Source organism: Rhincodon typus, chromosome 4 (assembly GCF_021869965.1).
Source record: "Rhincodon typus isolate 14 chromosome 4, sRhiTyp1.1, whole genome shotgun sequence".
In the NCBI taxonomy this organism is placed as follows: Eukaryota; Metazoa; Chordata; class Chondrichthyes; order Orectolobiformes; family Rhincodontidae; genus Rhincodon; species Rhincodon typus.
Genome location: NC_063335.1, coordinates 26837258 through 26862513, shown reverse-complemented (window position 1 = coordinate 26862513; position 25256 = coordinate 26837258). Strand labels below are relative to the sequence as shown.

General features: G+C 38.5%; 1 protein-coding gene across 1 annotated transcript in view; it reads right to left on the bottom strand.

Annotated features, from left to right (window-relative positions):
• The window catches only part of ncoa2 (nuclear receptor coactivator 2), a 243177-nt gene extending 222162 nt beyond the window's left edge, over window positions 1–21015 (bottom strand). The window contains exons 1-7 of the mRNA XM_048595681.1: window positions 20991–21015; window positions 16188–16285; window positions 9026–9203; window positions 7827–8015; window positions 2808–2909; window positions 2556–2696; window positions 533–680 (exon numbers count right to left, since the gene is read on the bottom strand). Coding sequence (XP_048451638.1) covers window positions 533–680; window positions 2556–2696; window positions 2808–2909; window positions 7827–8015; window positions 9026–9203; window positions 16188–16285; window positions 20991–21015 — 881 coding nt within the window. The remainder of the gene's footprint in view (window positions 1–532; window positions 681–2555; window positions 2697–2807; window positions 2910–7826; window positions 8016–9025; window positions 9204–16187; window positions 16286–20990) is intronic.
• Between the last annotated feature and the right edge of the window lie 4241 nt (window positions 21016–25256).

The window sequence follows — 25256 nt, the reverse complement described above, 5'->3', positions numbered from 1 at the left end:
TAGGGACAGAAAGTGACTCAAATTGCCAGACGGGCAACTGGGTGAGCTGACATCTTCCTCATACCTCTCAATGTGGGATGGTGCTCGGAAAGTAATGGGCACGTCTTTCAACACCTCCCCCTTCATTTTGCCAGCTCTTCCACCTCCAGCCCATCTCCAAAGGACCAGGAAATCTCCAACCTTTCTTTCTAATCTCGAGTGAGGCCACATCCGTCTTTGAATTTGAAGCCATCTTGCCTCATCATTCAGCTAAACTGGACACTGAGTAGTACAAGATGCAATCTGGATCTTAGACAATGCAAATATGGCCGTGTTGTTGAAAATAAACTCAAATAATGTGACTCAGGCACAACATAGTTCACAATAAAGTCCAAAGCATCATACTGGATCCTTCTGGTATTACTTCCACATTTTAATTTCAATGCCTAAACAAATTTCAAATTGCTAACTTGATTTTGAATGATATTGAAAGTGATCTGTGATACATACAGAGTTAGTCCAAATTAACATGAATGAATCTTTTTTTGCTTACCTTTGAACAACATGCAGTGACATGATAAATTGAGGCTCATTGGTATTTGGAGTGCGCATAAGCCTGCTCCTTGTTTGTGCTGCAACCATAGTGCCGTCAGACAACGAAAACCGATACACAGGACTCAGAGCCTGTCCTTGCCTTAACACTATAATTCAGAGAATTTGAGGGGAAGAAAAGTGAGTTGCATATAATTTGTCCTAAAAGTTTAAAATATCAGGTGTATGTTTTTTTTTTAAAAACAACTCTTCCAATCAAAGTACTGACTTACACTGAGATACCACTCTATTGATGACTGTATCACGTTAGTAGCTCAGTGACCATTGAATGTCAACAGATTAAGCTCAAAGTCACAAGCACGCTATCCAGCAGCTGCCACTAGAAGGAAACAGGAATTTCTCTTCTCACATTCAGGGAACTTCTAAGCAAGTTAATGCTTCCCACCAGTGTCCTGACTTTTAGCAGTAATTCCCTAAAAATCAGGAAACAAATACAGTGCCTTTCTAGCCTATTACCTTCATAATATTCACAACTTCTGTCTCGATTATCTCTGCAGCACCCAGTTTGAAAGGTTAGACTAAGAGTGACCTTTCGATTAAAATACACAACACTTTTGTATACACAGTAGCAGTCACAATTCTGTAAACTTTTCTCAGCAATTATATTTAAAGAAAACATGCTTATTAGCTTAATTAAGGTTACAGATATTTTTAAGCAATTTGCTCAGACATGCTGTGACACGCCTGGAGCAGGTGGGATTAGAATTCGGACCTCCTCATTGAGTTTATAGTTATTTTAATAACCTGTTCAGACACGCTATGGCACCTGATCCAGGCTTTCTGGCCTAGAGGCAGAGACATTATCACTGTGCCACAAGACCCTTCACTGAGTTTACATAATTACTTTTACAAGCCTAGAACATTACAGGTTCACGTCCTAATGTGTGTCAATTAAAGTAATCTTTACGAAAAGGAAATCTTGCATTTAAATGGAGATTTTCACAATCATCTGACATCTCAAAGTACTTTACAGTCAATGAAGTACTAACGAAACATAGTCAACATTGTAATGTAGGAAACGCAGCAGGCCATATTTGATAAGTACATGAATAAAAAAGGTTTGGAGGGATACAGGCCAAGAGCAGGCAGGTGCTACTAATTTAGTTCGGGATCATTGGTGGCATGGACTGGTTGGACTGAAGAGTCTGATACATGGCTATATGAGTATATGACTAGATAATCTATGTTTAGTGTTATTGATTGAAATATAAATATTGGCTAGAGCACTAGAGTTAACTACCAGACTTGTCTGTGAAATAGTGCCAGACCAGCATGCGGAAGCAGATGCATCTTGGTTCATCACCCCATTTGAAGATGATACCTTCAACAGTACAGAGCTCCCTCAGTATTGTATTCGATTCTTGGCCTTAACCTTGCACTGAAATCCTGTATTGGGCCACATTTCTACAGTCTTCCAGTTCAGAGGCAAAAGTGTTCCCAGATGAGTAATGGTTGACGGAATAAAAAGTAGAATGGCAACAGTATGTCTGTGCTAAGAAATAGGTTGTGGCGGTGGCAGCAGCAGTGGATAGAGTATGGAGTGGGGCAAGTGCATTGTAACATCCCCTGCAGCCAAGGCTTATTCGGCGGAATAGTAAAAGTTTCAGATGAAGGGTTTTGGTAAGAAAAACTGACAAATTAATCATGCATTTTCCATGTACACATTATACACAGTGCTTTACCTGTGAGAGAAAAAAAATTCAAAATGCTGAACTTTCATGACAAACTCACTAACAAATGAAAAAGAAAATTGAGATTAACGTTTCCATTGCAGATGTCTTATAGAATGGTCTGGCAAAGGTTTCATTGTTAATCTTTTTTTTTGCTTTTCAAACACTGATATATCTGCCATGCATTTCTAGCATTTTCTCATTTCACTTCAAATTTTGACATTGAATTCTACTTTTATTTGTATTGCACTCCTACTTAACTTTGTACAGCCTTCTTTTTACAAGATGCCTTACCTTCATGGTGATGCCTCTTAGCAAATGCAATCTCTTTGTCATTTTGCAGGTGAAATCTTTGAATACACCTTCGCACCAAGTCTTCCCAACCTGGTTTCATTGATGCACGTAATGCATTTATATCTAGAGATATTAGTTTGCCTAGGGTTTTTCAGAGGGGGGGGCCGGTGGGGGAAGAAAAAAAGAGATTAGTTCGTCAAATCTTCAAGGAAGGCAAACTTTCAAATTAAAAATGCAGTTGCATTCCTTTACCTGTTAAATCATGTCTTGTTGTAAAGCTTTCAGTGTTAGCAAATTGTGGTCTTTCCTTTATAGGGACTCTCCTTGCAACACAGATCAAGCAGGACTGCAAATCTGAAAGAAAGAAAGAAATTATTCCATTTGAAAGTCAAAATGTGGTTTGGAATCCAATAGATTTCTCATACAAATATAGAAAGCATTTTTAACGAGTTGTTCCTAAAATAAGTATTAATTTCAAATACACACATCATTCGAATTACATCAGATCCCTCACTCGGCCAATGTTATATACAGATAAGTGGAATACAACAGTCATCATGAATCGATGAGTGTTAGGAGCTGTGTTCAATTTGATCCCTTGGGCATGATCTTATTCTTCAAAGCAGATGCTCGGCATGATTCATTGAACAGATATTCTGGCACTGGATAAAACACATCTGGAATCAGCATCCAAAGTAACTGCAAGTGCCTCTAATCTTACTTCACAGACATCAGTAATGGCAGTCAAGACTCTGGTATCTTTGCCAGGTTTTACAAAAGTTGAAGCAAAGTTATCGGTGAACTGACAGCTATACATTTGTTTGTTAGAGAACATATTTAAAATAGGCTGTTTCCTCTTCTGGGGTCATTTGGGAGAAGGGGCGGGTGGAGAAAAAGCGACTGGAAACCAAACTAAGCATTTCACATAGTATACAGGCTTCAGCTGTGACAGGGCTAACATTATCGTACATGGACTTGCATTTCTTCACTTTATGAAATTCTTGGTTAAAAGCAAGGAATGTAAGCACTGAAGAGTGGAACTTCTCAAATCAGGCATGCCTAGATTCAGTGTAGCACAGTCTGACGTAAAAATCTCTCTACCTTGGTCGAACATAGGTCAGTCATAACTTCCTTAAACATTCTTAACGGCTCCAGTTCGACATTCCATTTACCACACTGACCATTGTGGTTTGAGATTGCAAATTAGTCTCAAATTAGGAGCAATTCTGTACAATGGAAATTGACTTTTCAAAATATACCTTCAGAGTCTGCAGATAGATGGTGCCTTTATTCCAATTTCTATGATGATTTGAACCTTGTTCTCACAAGTGAAAGGCCAGCGCTAGATTTCAGTTATCACATCTATCATAGAGATTCTAAAAGGGCTTCACATTTCACTTAGGATATCACCGACACCTTTGTTGAGATTCTCAACAACCAATTTGCTTCATGTTATTCTTAGATGTTCCTTCATCTCCACCTCTACAATAATTTAAAAGCTGTTTCCACAGGCTCAAGTCAAAAGTTCATAAAACATGAACTTAACTGGTATTTGACTGGCCTGATCAGTACCACAGGCCTAATATTATAATAGAGGGACTTGCATTTATTTACTTTAAGAAATTCTTGGTTAAAAGCAAGGGATGTAAACACTGACCAATTCAAACCACCAATTCAGTTAGTTGTTTCTCTCCTTGGACGACCTATAAAGATCATGGACAGTGCCTTTCCATTACAAATTATTTGCTGCATTCGCAATCCACCATGTACACCACTATCCTCACCTCTGGTTTGGGGTCATTTGACTATTTTTAAAGGCAGTGGTAGATTGATTCCCTTACCTACAAGAATCAAAGGTATCAGGGTAGATAAGAATTTGGAATTCAGAAAACAAACAACAACAATCTTGCTGAATAGCAGAGCAGGCTTGAAGGACAGAGGAGTGAACTTCTGTTCCTAATTCACCTGGTTCAAAATGACAGTGATTCATGGACCACTTTACAGCAAAGCAGTTCATCAAAGATCCTTAGACAGCACTGTTCAAACCTACGACCACTTCCATCTAGAAGGACATGGGAACACTACCATCTGTAAGTACACCTCCAAGCCGCACACCATCCCAACTTGGAAATATAACGCTGTTTCTTCACTGTCACTAGGTCAAAATCCTAGAATTCCCTACCTAACAGCATTATGGGTCAACCTGCAGCACATAGACTGCAGCAGTTCAAGGTGGCAGTTCACCACCACCTTCTCAAGAGCAACTAGGGACGGAGAATAAATGCTGGCCCAGCCAGCTATGCACATGTCCCACAAGTGAATCAAAACTAAAAGCAAAATTGTTCCAGTGTCAATTGCTTCTACTGCTCCTACCTATTTCGTAACTCGTACTTAACCCTTCTATGAAACCTGTCACCAATCATCTCCAATTTCATCTTGACTGCTTAATTTTACTCAGCCTGCTTTTTTGCTCTCATCACAAACAGTCTTTATCCTCCAGTACAGACCTGCTTTCATCAAGAATGACCTCTCCCTACTAAAGTTACGAGCTATTCGTCTTTATTCTCAACCACTTGCTTGATCTCCAACCTTTCCATACTCTCCAGAATCCTGGAACTCAATTACCTTGGAACTGCATTCTCACTTCTCTTTAGCCAAATGTCTCCAAACTAGTTTCCACCTAACACCACACTGTCAAAGTCATAAGTTACATTTTGTGAGACTGTGACTCATGTTTCATCTCCTCTTCTAACTACTTGTTTGCTGCAAGCTGCCTTCCCTCCATAGAATTCACCTCTGATATTGCTCTCTCTACACGTCCTTGTAGGGGAAAAAAAAACTTAGTGGCATTACCCAGAAGCAAAAGATTAGTTTCCAGATCTACATGCACACCACATTTAGCTCTGTCAATACCATTTACGCAAAGGCCACTGGCAATGTCAAAACATTTGTCAGACATGAAGTCCTACAGTTAAAATTTTCTCTCATTTAATGCTGTCAAAATAAGAAAATTCTTATTGGTTCCTGCCTTCACTTAAAAAACTCCTAGTCACCACTATCGCTACCAAATTTAAATTATTTCACTGTTTCCTAAACAGCTTCCTTTCCACACCCCTTTACAAACTTCAATTAGGTCTGCAAACTATGTCCTTACTTGCATTGCGACAACTGTCAAGCTTTGATAGCTTCTAAACATTAACCCCTGACAGAAGTTGACTGAAATTGTGGCTTAGTCCTCAAACTTCTACCTAACACCTATATCACTCTAAGACCAAGCCTCTTAATATTTTTCACTTCTTAACATTGCCATTGAGAGTCTCTCATTTAGCCATGAGAGCCCTACCTTCTCAATTCAGTTCTTTCCATCTTCACAGCTTAAAAAAAGGTCCTAAAAACATTTTACTTCTATTGTGCCTTTTAATTCCCAATCGATGATTTATTTTTAAAATCTTCTCCCTCTTCACCCACTGATTTGCAATATTCAAACAAAACACTTGGAGATCTGTCACTGTATGAGGATACTGTTGATTTGTAAATTGCAGTCTACTGGCACTAAAGCAACAGCACAATTTTGCAATTCACCAAGGACCCATTAATCTAAATATCTACTTGTTATATTTATTTCATGATATTGCAAATGAAAATGATGATTTGATTTGATATGACATTTTCACAGGTACCTAGTACAGTGAAAAGTTTTGTTTTGCGTGCAGTACAGGCAGATTGTTGGGTGATTGAACAGAGTGATGAATACAAAGTTACGGCTGCAAAGAAGGTGCTCAAAAAGCAAGATCAGCATTAGATTTAAAATTTGAGAGGTCAATTCAGAAGTCTAATAACATCAGGGAAGAAGCTGTTGTTGAACCTGTTGGTACATGTGTTTGAGCTTTCATATCTTCTGGCTGGCGGAAGAGGTTGGAAGAGATTATAACAGTCACTGAAACAAATAAGTTGAAATAAATATATTACACAGGATATCACTACAGTCAGGACAGGCCAGAGGGTCTTTACCCATGTACAAGAGTCATTACCAATGTGTTTGTATTAACTGTCACTATCAACAGAGAAACTCAAACTTGAACTCAATAACAGTTACTTCACTGCAGATTAATGTATTTTTAATGTACAAATTCATTAAGTATTCTAATTTTAGATTCAAGACAGAATATATTCCTTTTTTAATCTATATTTTAAATAATGTGAAATTAAAGACTGAAACTAAACAGCCAATTATTAGGATGCCTTCTCATTACAAACATTGCTGGACCTGCTTTGTATTTAGCTATGTACAGGCACATTTAAGGTCACTTTGCAATCATCATCCATCCATCTTAAATGACATTATATTTCTAAATACAATCTTGTCACATCAATATTTTTGAAACACATTTGAGTTTGGAATTTTGTTGTATTAAAACTAAATTACAATTTGTTACTATGATACTGAATATTTACACTACAGTATTAAAAATAAATCAACTGACATTTTAATTTGGTTTGGGAATAAGATTGAAAAATAAATCCTTAAAATTAAGTATGAATAAAGTAATTTCTTTTTGTGTAATATTTTTAAAATGATTGCTCGAATGGTAATTCAGGGCAAACTATCAATGGATCTCAATAGTTCATGATGCAAGAATGTCAGTAGGAATTTAGGTGAGGTGTTCTACAACTTATTTCAGCTGTTTATTTCAGATCATCCAGTAATTTTTATACTGTCAGATATGCATCATGGTTCAGCAATTATACTGCACAAGGTGGAATAAAATGGAGAGAAAATTTCAGTAAATTGCCTCTTTCACAACTACAGGCACCAAAAGAATAATTTACCTTTAAAATATTGAAGGGCATTTAAAACTGTCTAGTTTCAAGGCCTACAAAAATTAAGTTGATGCAGTGATTTTTTTTCTAGTTCATCCCTTTTCCTACTCAAAGGCATCCCTTGTTATGTGCAAGTCACTGCCCAGGGGCCAACCAGGGAGACTGACCCCAAACTACCACAAATATGTTGTGATTCACTCATTAGTTGGTATGCAAGTTTAATATTCTTTCCATTCTGTGGAGAAACATAGACTTGCTGGACAATGATTGCATTTATCAGCATTTACTTGCAATACAAGAATGATTGGCACAAACTTGTGTCCTACAAGTCCACACCAGCATGGAAAGCAACGAGAGAGAGAGCCGCAGTTGTAATGCCTTTAGATATTCAAACATTGGGTGGTTCTAACACTGATGGTGGATTCCCACAATATCAGTATGAAATCTTACCTTCTCCCTCTTCTTTTATGGACTTTGGTTGAGATACAGCAAAACACTGCATAGTTTCATATTTCTGAGGTGCTTCCTGGTTATCATGCCCTTCCTCTTCAGTGTCACCAGGTGGTTTAACCAACATACGACAGTTGAAAGTGTGGCTGTTCCGTTTTGGAGTTTCATTGGACCAAGGCACCCCATTTACTGGAAAATGTAATGTTTTGCACAGTCACTTTGAAATAGGAAAAGCAATTCTTAATACTGCAAGGGTAAAAATTCAAAATCTGTTTTGCTTAATTTGCATTCTGCCCACATCGACTTTCCATCACACAAACACATATATTTGAACTTAGGAGTAACCACTTTCTCACGTTATTGGAAGAAATGTGAGCCAAATTGAATACACTACATCTAGAAATTTTATTCTGAGGCATGAACTAATAACTTTGTGATATGGTAAAAGTTTAAAAAAAATCATGGGTCTCCCATTTAAGATGGGGGGGGCAAAGAATTTTTTTTTGCTTTCAGAGGGTCATAAGCCTTTGAAACTCTCTTTCCAGAGAACAGAAGTGGAGTCATTGAATACGTTAAGACATGCAGTAGACAGATTTTTGATTATCAAGGGAGTTGATAGTTATCGAGGATAAGTTGGAATATGGAGTTGAGGCCACCATTGGATCAGCCAGGATTTTATTAAATGGTGGAGCAGGCTGAAGGGGTTGAAGAAGTACTCCTGCTCCTAACTTTTATATTCATATGTAAAACAGTAATATTCTCAATTTTTGGTTCAAATTATTTGCCATTAATGACCCAAAAAGCATTAGTATACTTAACCGGCAGAGAAAGCCAGCTGTCCACCCATTAGATCAGCAATGTCAAAGGTTTGCCTTGATAAGAATGACCCTACAGGAAGTCACACTCTGAATGAGCACATGGTGTAGCGTGATGGTTGGTCAAAGGAGGAACGAGCTGCTTGGTAAGGTGGTAGGTCAGTGATTCGCAACACCTTGAGTTTCTTTTTTGTGGGGCCCAGGGATGTACTCCTGTGCCACAGGCAACGACTACATATTTAGAAGTTACATTGCAACCCAGCTACCCACCAGAAGGTATTTCACAAGATAATAGCCAGCACATCACTGAAGCTTCATTGCCAGTTTTCATTGATAACACTAATTGCTTCTACATATAGGTAGGGGTACTAAATAGAACCTTACCAAGAGACTTGGGCAAAAGATTTCGCACAAACTCCGCATGGTCACCAACGTGTAGTATGCTATATACACTGGAGTTTATAAGCTCTTCCTGGTTGTATTTCAGGTACTGGGTCACATTCTCAGAAACAAACACTATATGTCCTTCAAGATTGACCACAAAAAAGAATCCATCCAAGGCCTGCAAGAATAAATACTACAATATCAATATGGTGTTTAAACTCAATAGCTAGTACATTCTTCCAGTACAATGAGATGATGCTTCATTCTGCTAAAGTTCATCATTAATTGAGAGTACTGCCTTCAAATATCAGTAGTCCTTTCAGTTCCAAACTTCAAAATTATAACAATCACCAACTGTTGTTGCATGTAAATTCTTGTTTCGAAAATACTTTCTTTTGAGAAGAAGCATAAATTGCTTCCTTCTTTGGGTAACTTTATTCTCTTTATCAATCGTTTTGCAACACCTTAGCGACTGTGTTGAATGAATGCATAACATTAAGTCAATATCATTGTCAATGCACCAGTTGGCAAGCAATGCCCCAAATGTGACTGACCGCTTTCATTCCTCTCAGATCACCTCTGTTATCTCACCTGATTTAATAGCATTGCTACTATGTTGCACTGATCAAGCTAAGAATAGAACAGCCCAGGTAAAATCTCTCTCCATCATTGTACTTAGTTCATTTCACAAATTTTTTGATGGAATGTGACCAATATTTATTGTTCATCCTAATTGTTCTTGAAACCAGTGGTTTTCTCAGACATTTGAGTACAGTTAAGGGTCAACTGCAGTTGGTTTGGAGTCACACGTAGGCCAATAAAGATGACAGATTTTTACAAGATGGCAGCGATGGCAGGTTAGGTAGCATTTGGTGTTCTAAGTCCATCCGCTGCAGAGTACCAGACCATCCAAATCCAACTTTTGTTTTATTTTTATTTTCTCCTCTCCCCTTTCTGTCATCTTTTCTTTTCGGTGACAGCAGCAGAGAAGGCAGCATCTGCTGTCAGTGTCAGAATTGGAGATGTTGGGCTTCAACTGCAGCAAATTAGTCACCCTGGCATCAACGGGATCGAAGGTTGCTCTGACAACAGCGTGGTAGGATCACTGTAGTACCCCTGGTGGCAGAGGCCCGGGAGCAGGACTTCTAGAATCGACTGTAATGTGGAGCCTTTGTAGGCCTGAAGCCTGTAATACAGACACCAGAACCTATTTTGGAGACAACACATTCCCCCTCCCACAATGTCAAGTGGAGCACAAGAAGGGAAGAAGAACTCTGTTTTTAGTTATATTCCTGATATATCTTAATGTCTTCTGTAATTCAAAATGGCACCAGAACATGTCGACATATTACACTTTTCACTGTATTTCTTTGTTAAATACAAGTGACTATAAATCATTCAACTCAATTTAATTCAAGATTGTTTCCCCCTAAAGGACATTAGTAAACCAGATTGGTTTTTATAACAATCAATGTTGGTTGCACAGTCACCATTAGACTAGCTTTTAATTCCAGACTTGGCTCATTGAATACAAATTTCACCATTTTTGTTGGTGGGATTTGAACCAGTGTGGCCAGATTATTGATTACTGCTAATCTAACCCACCACCTCTCCACCTAACAATAGGTGACTGTTAAACATTGAAAGCATAATTTCACAATTTAAATAGCAGTCTTATGAATGAGGAGGACTTATTACGGACTCATCTAGTTCAAGCAGTTAGCATTTGGGTCATACAGACCAAGATGATCCTAGGATCGATCCTCAACTTGGACCGTGTTAGATTATCTCAATTGAAGTTAGAGGTTCCTGTACCCTCAGTGTGCTGGATCGGGTGATGCAGAGTGGAAGGGAGAAGGCTGGATTCTGATTTCAAAGTATGAGTTAATGATTGCTACCAGAAGTGTTCATATCGATAGAGAGCACGCCAGGATCAGCTTTGCTATTGTTGGATGCTCTGCTGATCTGCATCTTCTAGGTTCACGAGAAGAATGGTCATTTGGACGAGGAACCCTGTGCCCACAGAACTGTATTGCAGCACAAAATAAAAACAGAAGCAAAGCGAAAGGGTGCTGGAGGGGAGTTACACTGGGAGTTACACTTCCTCTTCTTATTGCTCAACAGATTGATATTTAATCCGCATCTTTGTTATAAGAAAAGGAAAGGAAAACTGGTATGAGACACATGGAATCAGCCAGGATTCTACCGAGTGGCGGAGCAGGCTCAAACAGTCTAGTCCTGTTTCTATTTCTTATGGTCTATGATCAACGTAAACATACAGACCTAGAAAATGACACAAACAAGCCTGTCCTATATCGTTATGGTGTAACTAAACATCATGATTCCCCATACCCCTCACACAGCATCAGCCATATAATGTCCTGAGAAAGGCGAGAAAAAAGAACCGATAACAAAAATCCTGAGCCAAATCAGGATAAAACAAAAATCAGGATAATTCCTTTACAGCACCAGAGGTGATTCAAACTTGGAGACCACAACAGCTATGAGGCTCATTGCCTAATATCCAAGCAGCCTTTTGAAAGCACGCAGCAAATTCACACTCATTGCTTAATCCATCAACTTGCTGCAAAGGTTAATGCCCCTTTACAGAAATAAACCTCCCAACATCAAAGCTACTTATTCACTTACATAGTTTGTATGTAAGTTTCTTAGAATCACAGAATCCCTACAGTATGGAAGCAGGCCATTTGGCCCATCAAGTTCATGTTGTCCCTTGGAAGAGCATCCCACCATTATCAATCCCCACCTTATCCCTGTAGCCTTGCATTTCCCTTGGCTACTCCACTTAGCCTGCACATCCCTGGACACTATGGGCAATTTAGCATGTCCAATCCACTTAACATCTTTGGACTGTAGGAGGAAACACATGCAGACACAGGGAGAATGCGCAAACTCCACACAGACACAGTCACCAGAGGCTGGAATCGAACCTGGGTCCCTGGTGTGAGGCAGCAGTGCTAACCACTGAGCCACCGTGTCTCTTGATGCTTGCCTGAGATAACTGAAACAGTACAGTTCCTCTAGCTAAACCAAATTTCTGCATAGTCAACAGAATTTTTTAAAAAAGAAAATCAAGACCAAATTTGAAGGGTGATACTTAAAGGGCCATGGTGAGAGTCTTGCCCACTAGCTTTGGAGCCACCTGAGCCTTCCTTACACCTTTTTGTGAAGGCTCAACAAATTAAGTGCCAGTTAGGCATATGCGGTTGGTAATGGGCTTTCTCCAGAAATGAGACCACCAAGCTGGCATGGGAGAGAGAGGAAAAGCTCTGTCTGTCCATGACTGACTGGCAGCACTTCATTGCTTGACTCCGAGTCAAACTTCCTTCCTGATGCTACATGCGTGTGAACAAGGACCCACTCTCATTCCTTGTGAGTAACACCAACAGGTGTAGCTTTTAGGGTTTCCCTTATGGCAAGGCCCACCCACTGCAAATTGAACATAAGGGCTTCAACTGGCGGTGGGAATGAACACAGCATGCCACAAACAAATGGGCAGCAACAGGAAGGCAGCAGGGCCCTACATCCAACAAACATGCTATGAGAAGGGGCATGAAATTCTGCAGACAAGTTTAATGTTGTAACCAAGGCCCTTGTAATAACCTCGAAACCCTTCCCGGGCCTCTACATTACCAATCATTTGAGGACAAAACTGACATAGTAGTCTCAATGAAGACTAACTCCTTTGATCTGGCTTATCCTTGTCTGCAAAAGTATTCTGATCTGATTAATGACTACTTATTAACAGACAGTGAGGTTACATTAGCTACTAATGAAAGAAAAACTATCATCTGGCATTGCTTAATTTTAGTAACTGCAAGCCACCAAATTAGAGATTAGGGGTATTTCTTGCCAACTGAATGTTGTTATTAAAGTTAAAATGTCATCATAAGCTGAAGAGCAGTGACTGATTATGCAGTAGAACATCAAGTAAAAATGGAATTTATATATTTTGAGAATAGTTTTAAGTATAAAAATACTTCTGTTCATATGGTGTGTTCAATGCTTTTTTTACTTCAATATTTTGAAATCTGCACCAAATTACAATTCTACATTCTGGTACAAAATTTAAAAGAATTGCTATAAGTGGACAAAAAGTAGTATAAAGGCTATAAAATATCAATTTACTTTCCACTGGCAAAAACAAGGGAAAGGTATAATGATAATAAGGTGTAGAACTGGATGAACACAGCATGCCAAGCAGCATCAGAGGGGCAGGAAAGCTGACGTTTCGGGTCTGGACCCTTCTTCAGAAAATGCCTTTTAAAATACCTTTTATCAAAGGTATAATGATGATCCCTAGTCACATATTGGCTTAATAAACATTCTATACTAATGATAAGGACTCTCAAACCAAGTTTCTTGATGGCTCGTAAATTAATGCAGTAGCTTGCTGAACTATCTCGATTGCAAAGGTAACATATTAAGTCTGCAGCCTAATAATAAAGAAAGCTGGATTATAGTGGAGTAGATACCATGGTTCCCTCTCGATTGTTATCTCTTGTCCGGTGTACACCTGTGTGACATTGCAGAAGGCCAGTATTGAATTTAATAGAAGCACAAGATTAAATTTAAAATTTAATGCTTCTGTGGTCAAATGGTCTGCAATATGCAAAAACTGCACAAATTGACAGTAGCCATTCAGACAAGATTGACAAGGGCAATTTGCTGCTGCTTACTGAACCACGCCCAGGAAGAAGCCAAGACTTTTTCAGCATCAATTCTTTTGGAAAACTACCCACTGTAAACCTCAGCTCATTCAAGACCATAGTGTCAGTATCCCAATTCACACCTGTGCATCACAATCATTGGCTTCCAGGCCAGCAATGCTCCAAATGTAAAATTTCCATCCGTCATTTCAAACCTCTTCATGGCTTCACATATCTGTTACCTTCTTCAGCCGTCCAACACGCTAAGACTCCAAATCTGGCCTTTTGTGCTTTCTGACATAATCTATTCATTGTTGATAGCCATACCTTCAGATGTCTGAGCCCTAACCTTTAGGATTCACTTCTTAAATCTCTTTTAAGTCTCTTAACACCTCTCATTGACCAAACTTTTAACTTGGTGTCAAATTTTATTTGGTAACATGCTTGCATGGCACTTTATAACATTTCATTATGTTAAAGTGACCATGTCGATGCAAGTTGCTGTTATCAAAGTCTCATTTCTCATTCTGCAGACAAAATAAGAACAAGAGAGAAAGTGCTGCATGCCAACAGCACTTCAATGTCTTACCCATTTCTGATTTTCCATATGCATGGAGAGAATTAGCATCAGTAATATATCTGACTAAAGAGACATTACAACTGGATCAAATCTTATGTTCATTGAACAACTGTACACGCACCTTCCCAGCAGAGGTCACTTTCTATCAAAGACTTTGTAGTTAACTATATCACTCAACAATTGTCCTCAAAAAAATCCGTTTAGTCAGCATAAACTAAGAATCAAAGCTAAGGTCTATGAATCTCTCTTGGCTACATGTATGTTACAGTTTTGTCATTAATCAACAATATTGACGAGAAATACATTTGAATTTTTGACATTTTACACATTAAGTTGCTTTATGGCAATGAAACTGCTCAGTCGGTCAGAGATTCCCGAAAACCTACACTGTAGTTTTGAAAACTGATTTCGGCATAAAAGATCAAGAAAATTTAATCAAAGTTAACATTATCATTTTAATGCTAAAACTGATTTTTGTCCAAGCTTTTGAATCAATTTAGCAAAACCTGTTAACAGACTCCATCGTGAAACTCAATGCTCCCATAAAAGACCAAAATTTGAGTTTTATGCATTTATGCCAACCTTGAACAAGATTAAATTTATCTGCAAAACCTTTGGTGCAAAGGAATGCAAAATCATAATTTTGGAAACTTTTTTTCAAAAACCTTTCTCACTGAAACCTATATTGTATGTTTTATATATTTGAACCCTTTCATTGCAACAGAATAAATCATATTAAAAACCGTAAACTTCAAGATTGCATCTTCTTGAAAATACTTCTTTTTAATTCACTCATAGGGATGTAGGCATCGCTGGCTAGGCCCAGAATTTATTGCCCATCGGGCAGTTAAGAGTCAACCACATTGCTGTGGGTCTGGAGTCACATGTAGGCCAGACCAGGCACAGATGGCATTTTCCTTCACTAAAGGGCATCAGTGAACCTGATGGGTTTTTCTTGACAATCAACAATGGTTTCATGGTCACCATTAGCCTCTCAATTCCAGAATATTATTGAATTCAAATTCCACCATCTGCCATGGTGGGATTCGAACCCAGGTCCCGAGAACATTACCTGGATCTCTGGATTACTCCAGCAATAATACCACTAGGCCATTGCCTACCCTGATAGGTTGTACTGGATGCTAAACACCCAAAATTATTAAGACTAGAATAAAAGATTTGGGGATTTTCAAATGCAAATTACACCAGGTACTAGCATAACAGGCATAATTGGGGAGCCAATGGCCTAGTGGCATTAATACTGGACTGTTAATCCAGAGAGCCAGGTAATGTTCTGCAGACTCAGGTTCAAATCTCGCTATGGCAATTGGTGAAATTCGAATTCAATAAAAATCTGGAATTAAGAGTCTAAACAATGACCATGAATCCATTGTCTATTGTCAGAAAACTCATCTGGTTCACTAATGTCCTTTAGGGAAGGAAACTGCCATCCTTACCTGGTCTGGCCTACGTGACTCCAGACCCAGAGCAATGTGATTGACTCTTAACTGCCCCTTTGGCAATAAATGCTGGCCTAGCCAGCAACACCCTCATCCCATGAACGAATAAAAAAAAAGTACAATTTTCACCCAAGAGAGCTGATTGAGCAAGTCTAAACCTTGGCCTCGGAGTTCAAATCATATAAAGAACGGCTTGAGACTTCAACCCTAAATCTTTGTTTATGTATGAAGATGGATAAAGGCAACGTTGCACATTTTCTTTGGCTAATTGTTTACACACTCTTTTATGCAAATAAGATTTTTTTAAAAACTGGTGTAATTTGCAAGGTCAACATAAATCTCACCACGAACATGAATGTGTTTATAGAGGAAATTCTAAACCTTTAAAATTACATCAATTAAAACACAAAACTGAAAACATATTTTTCTAATGTTCCTGGTTCTAAACTGACCTCGAGCATCATTGGTCCAAGTGCATCCTTGTCAATGACACCTTGACCCGTGGAGGACACATCAGCCTTTTGCACATCTTCATTTGCAGCAGCCTTTTCTGTAAAACAGGAATAAATTATTGCAACATGGGGATCCACAAAATTGTCAAAGCTCTGAGTTAACCATGAAACTGCTTCACACTTAATTTTAATGAGAATGTAAATACAACTCAGAAGACTAGGTTTAGAACAGGAACATAATACATAATAGTTCAAGATTTTGCTGCATTCCAGATTAAGTCTTCCAAACGGTTTCTCACTTACAAAACAATACTATGCAGCTCAGATACTTCACGTTGCTAATTACTTTTAGCTGCCCAATTAAAGGATTATCCTTCCAGTCTAATGCAATTCTAACTCACAGAGGAATAAAGAAATCAATTGAATCTCTACATATTCTTTTCTGATAGAAGAGTACTAATGGGGCAGCAAGGCAGCCACAGCTTTTAAACTATCAGGAGACTTTTGCTTCCTTCTACTACAAGAAACCTTATCACTGGGAATAAGTGGAAGGGTTGAATAAGTCAGACATAATTGTTTACTTAAAGGAGCAGAATTATACAAAACGTCTACTGTCTTTCCGATAAGTATGCTCGTTCAGAAGGCAGAAAGATTGACTGAATTCTTCAGTGTTAATGGCCTGCAGGAATCTCAAAGATGGAATTAAGAACATCACATTGGAACAGCTAATGTACAATTACATAGGCACATTTTATTCAACAATTGCCTGTTTTGGTGTAATGTCTTCAGTTCTTCGTTGGCTATTTACTCAAAACTAATATTTAATCATGAGGAAATACACTGTAGCCAGCCGTTGCATCTTAAATCAGAATAAGGGCTGGCCACTCTCCATAAATGTTTTGGCAAGTGATGTGATGCAATGGTAATCCCAGTATATGTACCTAACAAAAAACCCAGTCTTTCAGGTTTTGCATTTAATTCCTTTGAAATGACAGCTCTATAGATTTCCCTCCCTCCTTGGTATGCACTGGTTAAAAAAAAAACTGGCTCAATCCGCAGGTACTGAAACAACTGACAGCATAATTGCAGTTGCAATGCTAAACACTGTTGATATTAGAATTCAGAGTGTACAAATATAGATTTAGATATTCTGATAGGTGTGAGATTTATATGCATTTTAATATCATTTATTTTAGAGTTTCAATTTTGAACTTATGACATGTGGGTTTTGGTCTATGTGTATGAGGGGGTTTAATGATCAACTTGCCAACATTTCTGTAACCATAATTTTTAAAAAACCAGTCAGAGTGGGTGTCACTGCATTCCAGATAACAGCAACTTGCATTGGAATTGTTTTACTAGTGGACAGAGTAAACACTGAAGTGGATTAGTTTGCTTTCTGTTCAGGAGCATCAGGATTTGACACTTTCTTGTTACATAGTTAAGTGAAAAACCATATCAAGTAGAAAATTTGGTTTCCAACTGGAAGAAATCCTGGTTAGGTGTAAGAATCAGATGCTCCTCAAGGAAGGGTTAGTTCAGAACAGATAGGAAATAGGTTACCTCACTGAAACAGTTTTATATAACGTTCCAGTCCAGAAACATTTGGTTAGAACTCTAGGGAGGGGTCACTGGAAGCTGTGAAAGTCTATGCTCAATTGTGTGACTAACCAAGAGAAAAGGCCATCAAACTATCAAAATTGGAAAAATAAAGAAACAGTTATGTCAAAGCTGTAGATGCCATACAGAAAGGAACGCATTGGTGTTTGAGTACTGTACTGTGGTGATGTTGGGATAAGTGGATTGTATTTTAAATATTGTACTTTTTAACATGTTATTATGTTACATGTACATGGCTTGATTTATTTAATTTTATCTTCATTTCATGAGTGTAATAAACTTCTGTTTTATTGTCCAAACCAAATCTGCAGCATTGCATACTTGTGTTTCAGTGAGGAGTATCTTGGTAAATAACAAAATACATGATCTGTCAAGCCAAATTTCAGACTGGGATCACCTTGTCTAGTAATAACATCAGCTGGGATCAGAACAATATGAATACACATTATATATTAATGGTTAACAGAAATCTCAGGTATGTTAACATTTCCCGTCAAAAAAACACTTTTCACGCCACTTTGCTTTATTTTTAATGAATGCTTGCATTACTAATCTTTTCAATGTTAATGCAAGTAATATTTATGGCCATTCCATCCCTAGCACTGCTGCTTGTTTCGTTGGCTATCTGGTCCCTTTTTTTGGCTGCTGTTGCTCCCAACTTTTGCAGTTATCTGCTGAAGCCTATTCTCAACTGGCAATAAGGTGAAGTTTCATGCAATATGTTTCTTCTTCTTTCTTTGATTAATGCTCTAAAATATGGGTGTGACTGGTGGGTTAGTATTCACCGCCTGGTCCAAGTCACTCTGGTAAGTGTCAGTTCTTCTTTGATCATCACAAGCCGTTTGATACAACTGAGTGCTTGCTCTCTTCAGAAGGTAAGGAGGCAGGTGAGGGATTACCACTAACACGACTGCCTATATTGTCAAAGACCCCTCCTACCCGTGTAATACTCTCTTCCAACCTCTTCTGTCAGGCAGAAGATACAGAAGTTTGAACACATGCACCCTCAGGTTCAAGAACAGCTTCTTCCCCGCTGTTATTAGACTGCTCAATGGACCTCTCTAATTTCAATCTAATAGTGATCTTGCTTCATGCACCTCATGTGCAGTATAACCTGTATGCCTCATTATGTCTAAGCACCCTATGATTGTATGTCCTTGTATGCTATGATCTGCCTGTACTGCTCACAAACAAAGCTTTTCACTGTACTTAGGTATATTTGACAGTAATAAATCAAATTAAAAGTAAATCAGCAAGGACTTAAAATTTTCTTTGTTAAAAAGATAGCTAGTAAATCAGTTGGATTTTCAATGATAATTTGGCCAGTTAATTGTCACGTTTGCTGTTAGCAGCTTTTTATATCTTCTTTCCTATAATTTTCCTTGGAGTTGCCAGTGTTGGTTGATCATTCTTCTTCATCTGTCCTACTCCATCCCAGATGGAGTTTAATTTGGATAAATGTGAGGTATTGCATTTTGATAAACAAACAAGGACAGGTCTTCTACTATTAAAAGTAGGGGCCTGGGTAGTGTTGTAGAACAGAGAGACTTAGGAATTCAGGTAGATAACTTTAAGTTTGCATCACAGGTAGACAAAGTGGTTAAGAAAGCATTTAGCACATTCGTCTTCAATGCTCAGACCTTTGAATATAGGCGTTGGGACGTCATGTCGAAGTTCTACAGGATGTTGGTGGGGCCACTTCTGCAATACTGTGTCCAGTTCTGGTTGCCCTGTTACAGGAAGGATATTAATAAGCTGGAGAGGGTTCAGAAAAGATTTACCAGGATGTTGCCAGTAATGGAGGGTTTGAGTTGTAAGGATTAGTTGATAGGCTGGGACTTTTTACTGGAGCTTAGGAGTTGAGGAGTGACCTTACAGGACTTTATAAAATCATGATGGCATAGATAAAGTGAATGGCAGGTGTCTTTTCCCTAGGATGGGGGATTTCAATACTAGGAGGCATATTTTTAAGGTCAGAGGAGAAAGACTTAAAAAAGACATGAGGGGCAATTTTTTTTTTTTAAATACAGAAGTTTTTTTTGTGTGGAATGAACTTCCAGAGGAAGTGGCTGATGTTGCAACATTTGGATAAATACAAGAAGACGACATGTTTGGAGAGATATGGGCCAAGTGCAGGCAGGTGGGACTAGTTTAGTTTGGAATTATGGTCAGCATGGGCTGGTTGGATCGAAGGGTGTTTCTGAGCTATATGGTTCTGACACACTGGACTCCAGTCTCTCTTCATCACATCTTTCCATCTGACCTTCCTCTTTTCTTTGTCCTCACAGTCCTATTATTCATCGCTCACCCACATCACCCCAACCCCACCCTTTGGATGGCCATATTATTTCAATCTCTTCTTGGCTACTTTCTTCAATACTCTCACAATCTTCACTGACCAGCACCTTCCCCACTGTCTTTATGGTGCAATTCCCTGATTTTGTCCCTTCTCCTTACTCTGCATATCCATCTCACACATTAGCATGTTCAGTCTCAGAGAGCAGCTCTACTAGAGTAAATGATGAATTTCAAATCAATGCAATATTAAAAGGAATAGATACATAGCAGTCATCTTTTTAAGTTTCATACTATGTCATGCACTGAGTGTGTGGTAAATCAGATAAACTGCTTTGTAAATGGAATTAAAAAACACACAGAAAACAGGGCTGTGGAGAAATTAAAGTGAAATAGAAATAACAAAGTTGCTCTAGAAGGGAGCTAGCACAGACATAATGGGCTGAATGACCTTCATCTTTTGATGTTGAGTGGCATCACCAGAAGTCTAAGAAAAGCTTATGGGCAATGTGGGCAAGCAAAAAGTAAACAAAAATTAATGAATGCCTCTCTTCATACAATTTAAAAGGCACAAAGAAGGCAAATTGAAAGAGAAAACATTGAAAAGAAATCTGAACGTTGAGGATAATTGTGTAAAGTATCCTTTTGAGAGGTATGGTATTTTGTGTCCAATGGCATTATTTAGGTTAGTTGAAGGCTCAAAAAGATTCTAAATATGAAACTCAACAAAAACCATTGTGTAGATTCATCATTAATGTCTTGGCCAACAAAGTTCAATAAACTGATAGAATTATTTTAAAATTTGTAGCTGTTACTTCTATGAAAATGTCTTATTAAAATTCAAATGCAAAAATGCATCTGATGGAAGTCAGAAAATATAACCGATACCTGTGTAATTGTCACTGGGCTTCATTGTACATATGTGCCATGAAATACACACAATGAGATGCTGCATTTAAAGCAACCCTTTCTTCACTTCATCCAAGTTTGAATCTTGCTCTGACTGATGGGATAATTATTTTCTAAATTTGCATTATTACTGTCAGATGTAGAACTTCATGTCTATTCTTTTCTGTGTAATGTACAGCACAAATAATAATCACATTCTGATTTTAGTCTTCTCCAAACTGTTTTCCACAATTTAATGGTAATATTTCAAAAAAGATCAATTGTTCTTTATTTCTCAGTTAATGCAAGCACTTGCGACATGTTGAAAAATGATAAACTGAAGCTCGAATTATAACAAACATTTTAGTTGTACAATTCAGTTTTAACAACTGTTCCCAAAGACTAAGGTACTGAGCACTGTTTTAGTCCAAGAAGTAATAATGAGTTGGACTGTTTGTATGTTAAATTTTAGTTATAAACTTAACAAACATTTAGGCTTAATTTTAGTCAATCACAAAGATGAGCAACTATTTCATTCTCATTGTAGTTTATAAAAAATGTTGAAAAGATCAAACCAAGTTTTTCAAAATATGTGCTACACTAAAAACAACCAATGCCTGATGGTCTAAAACTGCCTCACATGTCAATGAAGAAAAATGGGTAGACATATCCTCCTTCAGCTTATATTCCAACTTCATCTTGAACAGCTGCTACGTGCGCCATTCTGAATATTAATTTCTTAAGAAGCAGCATGAAGCAAAAACAAGATTCATTCAAAGTGCATGATGCAATCTGGCTCTAAGCAGATGCAACCTGGTCATTTCCAACAGCCTGCCAGAAGGGAGGCTCACTTCTTCCTGCTGAGTATGCCTTTCCACTGGGATTATGGCAGTGTCTTAAGAGACCTTGTTTATAATTACACTAACAGTAGCAGCAGCAGCTCTGCCTGCAAGCTGACCATGTTGGATAGAATTCAGTTAAACAATGTGCCAATTACTCTCTCAGAAAAGCTTCAATTCACATTTACCCAGGTTTTATATCCAGTAGGAATGGACGACACAGCTGAAAGCCTAAAATAATGTAAATTGCTCATGATCTCTCCAGTATGTTATAGGCAGAAGAGTTTAAAGGTTACCCACAGATCAGACTATGCTATGTCAATTCATAAAATATAAATGATAGCAAAAAAACATGCAATAAACATATCTTCAACACCAAGCTTGAATTACAATGAATTGAAAACATGTGCCCAGTTTTCATATTGTTAATCCAAAATCTGTTTTCGAAAAAGCAAATACCAATATATATCTTCATTTCTAAGAACCCAGACCTCAAAAACCAAATGCTCAAACTACATATACAAATTCTTGGCAGCCCATGCAACAATACATCAAACCTTTCTCATACCCAATTTAATTAAGTAACTGAGTCACACAGCTGGACAAAAAAAATTCATTTAGCAATCGATATCTCTCGCAGGTATAATCCATGACATAAACATATACAAGCTGGTGGCTTGAACAGTAATTGTGTAAAATTCATGGTGTAAGATCTCAATAGGATGCTTTCTGAATAATACCTAAAATAAACCCTATTAGGTTTGCAAAGCACAATAAGTAGTCCTGCACCACTATGTCCCTTAGGCAATTCATTCTCTATTCAGACCAAATAATTGATTGCCACAAGACACAGCTATCTTTTCTTTAAAAGGAAACCTATCTTTCATTGTGTTTTATTGTTACTTCATCGTAAGTTCATTCAATCCACCCAGCACATCTCTTGGTGCTGATGTTCCCCTCTATCAGAGTACACATCTAGTGAGGTTTACCTTCAAGAGCCAGGTGTACCCCTCCAAAATGGTCTGCACTTAATCGTATGATAGACAAAAAAAATGAATGAACTTATATATGGTATGATCATACTTCCTTAATCAGCTGTGGAACATTTTATGCAAACCAAATTGGTGCTGCAACAGCATAATTACCTTCAAAAAACCTGTTCAATATCTGACTTTCAGCAATAAGCGAGCAAAATCAACATTGCACACATAATGCTGTTTAAAGGAAAATGTTCAGGTCAGCAACTCTGGCAGTCATCATATAGGGCATGGAACACCAAAAAAAAACAAGCCAGTTATACATCTGCAACAAACTAAAATTAGAAAAACCACCATATGGCTCTGTGAAACCAGGGGCATTTATATTCATTAGAAAGCCTTCTACTCCCAGAAAAACACAAGACCCTTCCTGTGCTCTCCCAATGTGTTTATCTTTTCAACATTAATGCACTATATTTCACAGTGCTGCTGAAATTTCCTGCAGTGCATATTAAACACCACAGCTGCACATTTTCTCAGTGTTTACACTTATTGGGTGCAAGGAAAGAAACAAAGATCCACACTGTGCCAGTCATAGCTGCTATGATATTAATCAAGCTTTTCTTTTCAACAATATCGTGCCTTGCATTTCCTTTCCTTCAGCTATCATGATATTTATGGACACTGAATACCATCTTAGCTTCTCCACCCAGAACTGCCTTCTAACTCAGATTGCTGTGTTATTTTAGACTTTTTATGTTTAACACTATCTGCATTAACACCAGAAACAAAATCGCTAGTTTGAAATTACGTCCAACTCCTAACTAATTTTTGCCATGTCATAGAATACAGTCATGTGTGATGATTTCATTTATCACTACATTAACGCCCATCAGGTATTATTCACAGAATCAAGTCTCCCTAATCGCCTGCAAAACTTTGGCCCCTGATCCCAAAGATTAGCCTCTGGGCTCTTCTCTGCATTCCCTCCAACACTTGATTTCAACAACCAGGAACGGACACAGAACTCGAGACACAGCCTCACCACACCACTGTTTAATTATGATTTTAAAAATATAGTTTACGCTGACAATCCAGCACTGCTGGAGGTGTTCTTTCAGATGAGGTGAAAGCAAAACCTACAGCACTGTTTAAAAGGAGTGATGGTGATAGTGCTACTGGAGCATCCCAAGGTGGGGGAAAGGCAGTACATAAATGAAAGTTGTTAATTTCATTCCTAGCTTGCTTGCAATTCATTTAGTTTCACACAGGTCTTGAATTTGACATTTGTGGACATCCAGGAGAGATACACCAATGTTACTATTTCTAAAAATTCCTTATTTACCATGTACACAAGTATTAACAAATATCCACCTTCAGAGGCACTGTGTGTGCACGCTCGAGAGAGGGAGAGAGTGCGCACGTGAGAGAGAGAGAGAGCGCGAGCGGGTGAGAGCGAGCGAGCGCAAGAGCGAGAGCGCGCGAGAGCGTGAGCATTTGAGAGTGAGCGGGAGTGTGTGAGAGCGTCAGCGTGTGCAAGAGTGCAAGCAAGCGAGAGCACGAGAGCTCATGAGAGTGACAGTGTGTAAGTGGGAGAGTGTGTGAGAGCGTGTGAGTGTGTGAGAGTGAGAGCGAGAGCGTGTTCTTGGGAAACCTGTAAGGGGCAGCATGAACAGTGCTCATACACAGCTGCAGGAATCAAGATTCAAATGATATTTTATATTGTGTCCAGTTCTGGTCGCCTCATTACAGGAAAGATGTGGAATCATTGGAAAAGGTGCAGAGAAGATTTACCAGGATGTTGCCTGGAATGGAGGGAAGGTCTTACGAGGAAAGGTTGAGAGATGACTTGATAGAGGTGTAAAATATGATCAGAGGTATAGATAGAGTGGACAGCCAGAGACTTTTTCCTAGGGTGGAGGTAGCTATTACGAGGGGGCATAGTTCTAAAGTGAGTGGAGGTAGATATAGGGGAGTCGTCAGAGGTAGGTTCTTTAATCAGAGAGTGGTCGGGGCGTGGAATGCATTGCCGGAGAGGGTAGTGGAGTCAGCCTCATTAGGGGCATTTAAGCGGCTACTAGATAGGCATATGGATGATAGTATAAGGTAGGGGTGGAGGTTAGATAGACCTTAGGGTTAGGGTAAAAGTTCGGCACAACATCGTGGGCCGAAGGGCCTGTACTGTGCTATACTGTTCTATGTTCTATGATAATGTCCCACCAGCATACACCAGGGACACAGGACAATTGCCTCAAATAGAGAATGAATCTATACTATCACACCTGGGATTGCCCTGTACCACATTCAGCACTGTGGGAGCTATGTGCATTGAAAGTGCTGTCTGCAGTTACACCTGGTGACAGTGAAATCCACATACAAATGGCATGATGTTGGATGTCCTCAGGTCACCTTGTGATATGGTTTGTTGTGAAAGAGGATGTTACCGACAA